The sequence below is a fragment of the Arachis ipaensis genome, chromosome B09 (genome assembly GCF_000816755.2).
Source record: "Arachis ipaensis cultivar K30076 chromosome B09, Araip1.1, whole genome shotgun sequence".
Lineage (NCBI taxonomy): Eukaryota > Viridiplantae > Streptophyta > Magnoliopsida > Fabales > Fabaceae > Arachis > Arachis ipaensis.
The window spans coordinates 138,935,195-138,943,829 of NC_029793.2; the positions used below are offsets into that span (position 1 = coordinate 138,935,195).

The 8,635-nt window shown below is 38.5% G+C and overlaps 2 protein-coding genes across 2 annotated transcripts; both read right to left on the minus strand.

Moving 5' to 3' along the window:
• On the minus strand, positions 2,635-5,204 carry LOC110266968. Its single transcript, XM_021112070.1, has 3 exons — positions 4,413-5,204; positions 2,999-3,894; positions 2,635-2,902 (listed from the first exon to the last, which is right to left on the minus strand). The coding sequence occupies exons 1-2, from the start codon at positions 5,202-5,204 to the stop codon at positions 3,361-3,363; spliced, it is 1,326 nt and encodes a 441-aa protein (XP_020967729.1). The 3' UTR covers positions 2,635-2,902; positions 2,999-3,360.
• Positions 5,475-8,018, minus strand: LOC110266334 (proteoglycan 4-like). The gene is made up of 2 exons (XM_021110790.1): positions 7,709-8,018; positions 5,475-6,342 (listed from the first exon to the last, which is right to left on the minus strand). The coding sequence occupies exon 2, from the start codon at positions 6,338-6,340 to the stop codon at positions 5,513-5,515; it is 828 nt and encodes a 275-aa protein (XP_020966449.1). The 5' UTR covers positions 6,341-6,342; positions 7,709-8,018; the 3' UTR covers positions 5,475-5,512.

The window sequence follows — 8,635 nt, forward strand, 5'->3', positions numbered from 1 at the left end:
TTTAGGTAGCGTTTGTTTTTGAAGACAAGACACAAAAACATAGACACGGGTATACATGTTTACTGTTTGGTTATTAAGACACAAAATTGAGAGAGACACGGATACACATGAATACCTATAAAATACATGTAATTTGTGTCTTTTCAAAAAGGTAAGACACAAATTTTTACTTAAAGACACAAATAAAATTATATTTTTATACTATTTTACCTTTGTCTCATTTTTTCTCTTTTCTTCTCCACGCACTTTCCTTCTCCACAAATAAGGGCTCTCTTTTCTCTTTTTCATCTTTGTTATTATTCACCTTCATCCTGAGTACATATATTGGCTGAGTACAAGTTACTGAAGTAGAGTACATTCATTTTTACAATTCATAATTTTATTTTTACATTCATCTTTGCAATTCATAATTTTATTTCTCTTTTTTTTTCTCTGCTTTCTTTAATCTTCTTGACACAAACCCTAATAATATATATCTATGTAAAATTTTGTTTTGTTATTTGAATTTATTCTGGATTATAAAAATGAAATTATAAATTAGTTTTGTTGAAAATACAAATCAGATTGATGGAAGAAGATGAAGGGATATAGATGCAGTTATTGAATTTTTTTCATATATCAAGGATAAAATAGACTTTTTAAAATAATGTGTACTCTGTCTATTATAATTGATAAGGAAAAACTACCATTTGTACCCATGAACTTTATGAACGCTGACAAAAGTACCCATGAAAGAAAAAAAGTGACTTTGTACCCATGAAAGGCTGGATCCGTCTGTTGATAGTACCCGAACGTCATTAAAATGTTAGCTCCGTTAAGTTAAAAGCTAACGTGGAACGTTAACTACTTACCTGGCTTTGAATCAGCAGTCTAACGTGTCCAAGCATAAATATACCGTTATAACATCACCCATTCCCCTAATTTATCCTCAACTGTTTCCCCAATTTCAATTTCAAAACCCTAGAATGTCTAGGAGAAGCAGAGGTAACCAATGTTCTTCGAATGGAAGCATCAGCGAAGAAGGGACTTCGTCTTCCAAGAGGGGTGAAGAGAAGACTTTTTCTGGGAGATGCTTCTGTGGACAGGGTGTGGTGTTGCTACAATCTGGAACCTTAACAAATCCTGGAAGATGGTTCATAAGGTGTCCTCTATGAAAGGTAAGTCTTTTTGTTTTTGTGCTTCTGATCAGATTAACTTATTGTGAATGATTCCTTATTCCTCCCTTTCACACTACAAACGATGGATTGCAAGTATTTTGTATGGGTGGATGAGATTGACGGAGGATGGGAGGGACTGGCAAGAGCCCTTGTTAGAAAAAATCAAGATAGCTCCTGTAGTAACCATGAGGTCAATCTCACTGGGCAAAGAAGAGAGATTGAAGAGAATAGTGTGAAGATATTGTTAAAGATAGGGAAGCTCCAGGGTGAAATTAGAACTATTAGGTCATGGATTATAACTATTTTTTTGAGTTTACTGATTTGTGTAGGACTGAATCTACTCCAATTAATCAATATGTAACTGTGCTTATGGTGTATGTTGTCCTGGGGTCTTTTTGTGCAGCTTTTTGGTTTCAATGATGATGAATTTAGAAGCTGGTTGGTCTCGATGATGATGAACTTCGAAACTCTGTTACTATCTTCACTTGTTGTGGAAAAAGTCAAGTTGTGTTATGACATTAATGTCCATGATTGTTAATGTATTTGATATCTGTTAGATTGGAGTTAACTCAATTTTGACAAAAAAAGAAATATAAATGTCGTGATTTGTCTTAATCTAGCCAGAAACATGGTATTGTAAAATACATAGCAAAGTTGTAACCTGGAAATGGAACTAAATATTCATTCCATAAGCTATAATAAACCTTGAAGTAATTTACTCATATGCAGTTATCAACAAAAGCCTCAAAATGAGGGTATGAGTTTGATGTAGCAGTAGCAAATCAAATGTACCTAATAGAACCTTTACAAACCATGAACATGAAAATCATCAAGTTGTGTTGTTTAATTACTAGGCATAAGTTACAAAAAAAAAACAATAATATAAGAGTTCATAGAGCTCTCATTACAGTAAGTACTTCATCAAAAAACAAATTCACACAAGAAAATCCTATTTGTTGGGTGTGGAGTTGCTGCTGCCACTAGAAACCCCGTTGTTGTTGCCACTTGAAGATGCTCCTGTTGGTGGACGGAACCCAGGTACTGGCCATCTGCCTGGTGTCTGAATTGTGGATGGTGGAGTTGGCATGAATTGCATAAATCGTGTAGTGGTACCTCGGCTTGCACCATGCATTGTTTGTCTGGTAACTCTTGGAGGCGGTTGGTTAGTTGGTGATGTAGGCCTAACAACAGAAGGTTGTGGTATGGTAGGCGTTATGGGAGTAGGTTGTGGTGGGGCAGGTCTGAGGGGAGAAGGTTGTGACGGTAGTGGCCTCTTAATATTTCTCCTCCTAATTGGTCTCTTGGACATGGTTGGCTTTATGATAGGTCTAGGTGGCACATATGCAGTAGAGGAGTTAGAAGGTAGAGGTCTTACTGCCATAGGTTCTTCAGAAGGATTCACACAGTTCAGATTATCAACATTCACCTATAAATGTTGAAAATTGCATTAGCTCAAATTTTTAATGCAAGATAAATTTATCTTCATGCCAATAAGTAGAAGAAGAGAGTGGATATAAATAACTTACACTGGGTGAATCTGAAGCTGATGCTTCAGCATCTGCTGCCTCCAAAGTCTCTTCCCAATACATCTCTTGCTCTCTGGTAGCATCCTCATCAAGATCATCAACATCCATACCTTCAGATCTCACTTCTGCACCCTGTTGCTGACGACCACTACCTGATGCAGCTCCTCCACTAGCCATAGCTTCTTTCTTCTTGTCACATCCTCTGCTGTTATGACCAGTCTGAGAAAACAGTAGCAATAATTGCAATTTTAATTTCTTTACAATACAACCAATATGCAGAAGTAAACAAATGAGATATGGAATATAAGGTTATACCTTCAGACAATATGTACATTTAATGGGGCCATATCTCCTCTTTGCTCTATGGGGATCAGGATTCTCTCTAGGACCATCTCTACGAGCGTCTCTCTTTTTAGTAGGTCTCCCAATAGGCTTCCTATACACTGGAGGCAACAATGGATAGTGGTTTCCCTTCTCCTAGTACTCCTGGCTTGGGACAGGTTGAACTGTCCACTGATATGCTAGGTTGTATGCTCCCATAGTAAGCCAGTTGTGAGCAAAGTCCTCGGCACTGCGATTTTGGTATGCAATGGCAGCACAGGCATGCTTACATGGAAGTCCAGTAAGCTGCCATAACCTGCATGAACAGGTCCTTCTCCCCAAGTCTACACTCACCTTCACATGTAGCCTTTGAACCTCATAGACATTCCCATCTTTATCACCGGATGGGAATGGCCTCCAATAGTTGCTCTCTTTTTTGTCCCTTTCCAAACGGCTTTGTTGCACAGGGTTATTCTACCATGATATCCGACAAGTGCCTTCTTGTTTCTTGCCAAAATCCTCATTACATAACCTCTCACTTCCTCTAACATGGTAATAATCGGCTTTCCTCGCATCTTTTTAATTTTGCCGTTGAAGGTCTCGCAATTGTTATTTGTATAGAAGTCAACCTTAAGGTACTCACTGAAGTGAGATCTTGACCACTGTTGCGGGAAAATTTTGTTAAGATACTCCCAAGCGTGCTGGTTTATTCTCTTGACCCTCCCCATTGCAAGTTCAAACTCTTGTGGTGTAGTAGCCTTTGAGCATGCCCACATTGCAGCCTTCATTTCTAAGTCTAGCCATTGTTTTCTAAAGTTATGATAGATATGCATGGCACAGAATCTGTGATGTGCACCTGGCATGATATCCTTCACTGCTGGAATTAGCCCCTGACCATACAATGGATGAATGACTAAGACAGCTGAATATAAATCAATAAACTCCTTCACAAGGTGAGGTTTTGACTAAAATTTGATACTGAACTAAATGCAATCAATTGAATCAACTAAACTAAATTCAGAACAATTAACATAGACCAATCAACACAGTTTCGATTAAGAACCAAGTTTCCTGAAATCAGACCAATCAAAATATATACAAATCACACAGAGACTATTAAATGCCTTCAATTCAACCAACTTAACTGAAAGCAGATCAATTAAAAAATATACAAATCAGACAAAGACTACTAAATGCCATCTGTTGAATATACTTAACTGAAATCAGATCAATAAAATATATACAAATCACACAAAGACTATTAAATGCCTTCAATTCAACCAACTTAAAGTATATACAAACCAGATAAAGAGTACTGAGTTTAGCGAATTACAAAAACCAATTAACCTGACTAAGCTTTATTCAATTAGTCAGTTAAAACAGTTTCGAATAAATACAATATATTTACCTTTTGCATGTCCGACATCAGGTTAAAGCCATTTGCTGCATGATCACCGACATCATCCTGTAGGAGCTCTAAGAACCATTTCCAACTGTCCTTGTTCTCTGACTCAACAATTGCATATGCTATTGGGAAGATATGATTATTTGCATCGGCTCCAATGGCAGTAAGTAACTGGCCTCCATAGTATCCTCTTAGAAATGTGCCATCTAGTCCTATAAAAGGTCGACATCCCTCAACGAATCCTCTCTTGCATGCACTCAGACAAACATAAATTCTCTTAAATAAGAAACTCTCCAACCCAGGCATAGGAGATGTATGTATCCTTACTGTACTACCTGGATTTATTTTCAGTATCTCATTGGAGTAGTCACGAAGCCTAAGATATTGTGCAGCCTCGGAACCCTCAATCCTTTCTCTTGCTGTTGCCATTGACCTATAAATTTTTCTTTCATTTACAAGCACATCAAACTCAGTTCTGAAGTAGTTCTCAGCATCCTTGACTGTCATATCAGGTTGATTCCTTATTTTCTCTTCCAACTCATCAACTACCCATTTTCCATTGGCAGATTTACAATGCAAGTTCCGTGGGCAAGTATGCTCATTGACAAAGGTTTTGACTTGATAACTCACCAGACATGACCTCTTGGCACAGTAAATTTGCCACGGGCAGTTTTCATCATAGCAGATAGCTTTACATCTTGTTGAATCAATCTTTGGGAAAAAAATACTTCTTCCAAGGTTAATATTGAACTTTCTTACAGCTTTCTTGAACTGTTGCAGAGTCTCGAACTCCATTTCAAGCTCCAGCCTCACCTCCTTAACAGGTGCATCGGCATTGCCCTGTGGAAATGACCTTCCCTGGTCATCCTCATCACTTCCAATGCTATGGAGGCCCTCTGACTCATAGCAATGAACACCAAATTCATCATCTGAATATTCTCCCCCATCCACCGGAATAAATACTGATGGAGGTTGAGTCAGATCTGCATTAGGGATAAATGTTTGTCCAGTTGGAAGGGGTCTCTTAGTAGATCTCCTTATCTGTTTTCTCCTACTACCTCCAGTACCCTCCTATGTGTTGTTATTCTGTGTTTCTGGAGCATTTACTGTGGCAGATGGATTGGTAGAAGGGGTGTTGGGTGGGGGGGGGTTGGATGTGGTTCAGGCATGGCTTGGGAGGAGGGTTGATTCTGCGGTAAAGGAACATATTGGGTGAGGAATTCGTCTTGTGGATCATCAGAGGTAGAGGGTGGCTCTGTGTATGTTGGTGACTTTGGCTGGGCATTGTTGTCAAGCGGAATAGATGGTGCTGGAACTGTGTTTGGTGTAGCAGATTCTTCAGATACATTAACTGTGTTTGGTATAGCTGGAACTGATGGATTTGGGCTGGCATCTGGTTGGGCCTTTTCTGTACCATGGGTCTCCTCTGTAATTTGGGCTTCAGTTTGTACCCCTTCCAGGTGAAGAATTCTTCTAGGACCTGTTGCCTTCTTTGGAGTTGGAGTCCTCCTGACACAAACTTTCCTCCTCCTCCTTGATGGAGTTACATTAACCTGATCAGGTGCTTCTACAGCAGCTTCTTCATTCGTATCTACAACATCTGCTTGGCTAATTGGGTGCTCTGTGTATAATTCAATCTTATGTCCATTCCCCACAGCAGCTTCATACATCTTAACGACATCCATGTCAAGTCGCAGAAGCCTCAAACCACCCTCAATTTCCATTCCAGGCTGTTGCCAGTAGAAATCGGAGATGATTGGATACCCAATGTCTTTCAGTAGGTCACTAATAAAGAAGCCATTCAGAGTATCCACGTTAACTCTCTCCACCTCAGTAATTTCACCTTCTGCATAACACAACTTGTCATCCGATCCCCTTTCAAGTCTACCTCTATGGTGTATTATTAATGTGATATGCGTCGTGGTAGCCATTTCTGTCAATAAAAAAAGAATGAACAGTCCCTATCAATACACCTACTATTTCAACAAGGACATTCAACTAGCGCATAACCAAAGTTTAATCACAATCATCATCAAAAAGTTCAGTATACAGTTGCACTTTATTTGAGACAAGCAATAAGAGAAGCTAAACTGCAATAGATAGTATGAATACAAAATACTACTGTTTGAATAATAGTATAAATCTTGTAATAGCTATATCACTCAACTAGATGTACCCAACTACATTTTCTACTGATTCCACTAATAAACAAAATCACAAAAGGCACTATAGCTATTATATTGATAAGGTACATTTGTGGACCCATCCAATACACTGATAAAGAGGAAAAAGAAAATTTAATAAACCACTAAACAAGTGAGTGGCCTTCCAGTCCTTTTTATCTGAAAATTGAATTTAAAAATCATTGCTTCTTTGTTTCATGATGATATTACATCCACCTTATTTAACATAGCTAGTTAAGCTATTGCTGAAATCACCTAATAGGATAATGTTGCAGAATAAATACCAACAAAAAATGCAAACATGACAAGTTCTTATAGAGTGAAATTTGAACAAACTTGCCAAGAGTTCCATATGGCAAGTTCCCGTAGCTCGATAAGCAACAAGATCGCCTAGTAATCGTGCCATTATTTGAAATTTTAGCTAAACTCATTCATGAGCCCAATACATCCATTAATCCTTTCCATTATTTATTACATGAAAAATGAGGTTTCAATTATTGATTTATAGAATAATGATTTGAGATATATATGTTATGATGTTTGGTAAGGAATATGTAATAGGCTATGCTTGCTGCCAACCCGTGTAAAATAGTGAATGTTTTCAGAAAAATGTCCCCTGAAAACTATAATTATCTTATGGTGGTGGTGGTATTGTTTTCAACTATGTAAAATATGAAGAATTTACCAAATTATATTTTGTTAGGTAGGTATCTCTTTATTGAGTGACAACAACATATAGATAACTTGGTGTAAAACAAGTACATTCAACTAGCGCATAACCAAAGTTTAATCACAATCATCATCACAAAGTTCAGAAAACTGCATATTTGTGAATTAAAATGCCTAATGAAAACAAAACTTAAGCCCTATGCTGATCAGATATAAGGTTTAAATAAAAAACTTCATTCAGGCGATATATCGAGCATGTGGTGTGCAACAAATTCAGACAGCGTGTTTAGTTCTATGTTGGCATCAAACAACCCAGAAAATTCAGCCACAGCAAATAGGTGAACAATAAAACACATAAATCATGTAACTTAACCTACCCAGATCACTAAAACAGAATGAAAAAGCAATAAAATTAAAGAGAAGAAAGACAGGGAAGTGGAATTGAACCTGCGCTGATGAGAGGGAAGGACGAAGAAATTGGGCGACGCGGAGGAGCGGCGGTCACATCGGCACAAAAGTTCGCCGCCCTTGGTTCCTCGCCGGACTGGAAGATGCGAAGCAGGGGCTGTTCGCGCTGAGACAGAGTGACTACGCGCAAAGGAGGGAAGAAATAGAGAAAGGGAGAAGAAAATGGAAGAAGGATTGGGTGATGCTGGTCGCCGGTGGTGTTTTGGGCGGACGGAGGTGGTTGGGCGGCTTGGTTGGTGGCGTCGCTTCAGTACGTGGTTCACATCTCTCTCTGTTAGGGCATGCATAAGGGTGGTGAGGAAGAAGATGGAATGGCGCGAAGTGACTCTAACGTCTCTTTCTCTCTCTCTCTCTCTTCTATATCCACCTGGAAGGTTCTTAAAAAAATTCAAATTAAAATTCAAAAGCCAGGTAAGCAGTTAACGTTCCACGTTGGCTTTTAACTTAACGGAGCTAACGTTTTAATGACGTTCGAGTACTATCGACAGACGGATCCAGCCTTTCATGGGTACAAAGTCACTTTTCTTCTTTCATGGGTACTTTTGTCAGTGTTCGTAAAGTTCATGGGTACAAATGGTAGTTTTTCCAATTGATAAACACAATACTTTTTAACCATGTCTTTGTGTATGTGTGCCTGTCTCAATATTTATGTCTTTGTGTATGTGTCTCAACCTTTGTGAGACATGAACCAAACGGAGCCTTAAGAAACTGCACCAGACTTATGCAGATTTGGGTGAATTTGTTAAACCCAAAAGAAGTACCTAAATTTTTTGCCCTCAACTTTAAAGATTGGACAAAATTCAACTTATTTAACTAATTGAATATAAACCCTAACCTCAAGGGGAAAGACATCTTCATTGTCGCTGTCTAGAAGATCTGGAGGAGAAATCAGGAGGTCCACGATTC

Excerpts from the sequence above, each read along its gene's own strand:
- LOC110266968 (XM_021112070.1), bottom strand. The coding sequence starts at position 5,204 with ATGGAGTTCGAGACTCTGCAACAGTTCAAGAAAGCTGTAAGAAAGTTC. Across the intron at positions 3,895-4,412 it reads TGATGTCGGACATGCAAAAG|GGGCTAATTCCAGCAGTGAA; the intron begins GTAAATATATTG and ends TTGTATGGTCAG.
- LOC110266334 (XM_021110790.1), bottom strand. The coding sequence starts at position 6,340 with ATGGCTACCACGACGCATATCACATTAATAATACACCATAGAGGTAGA.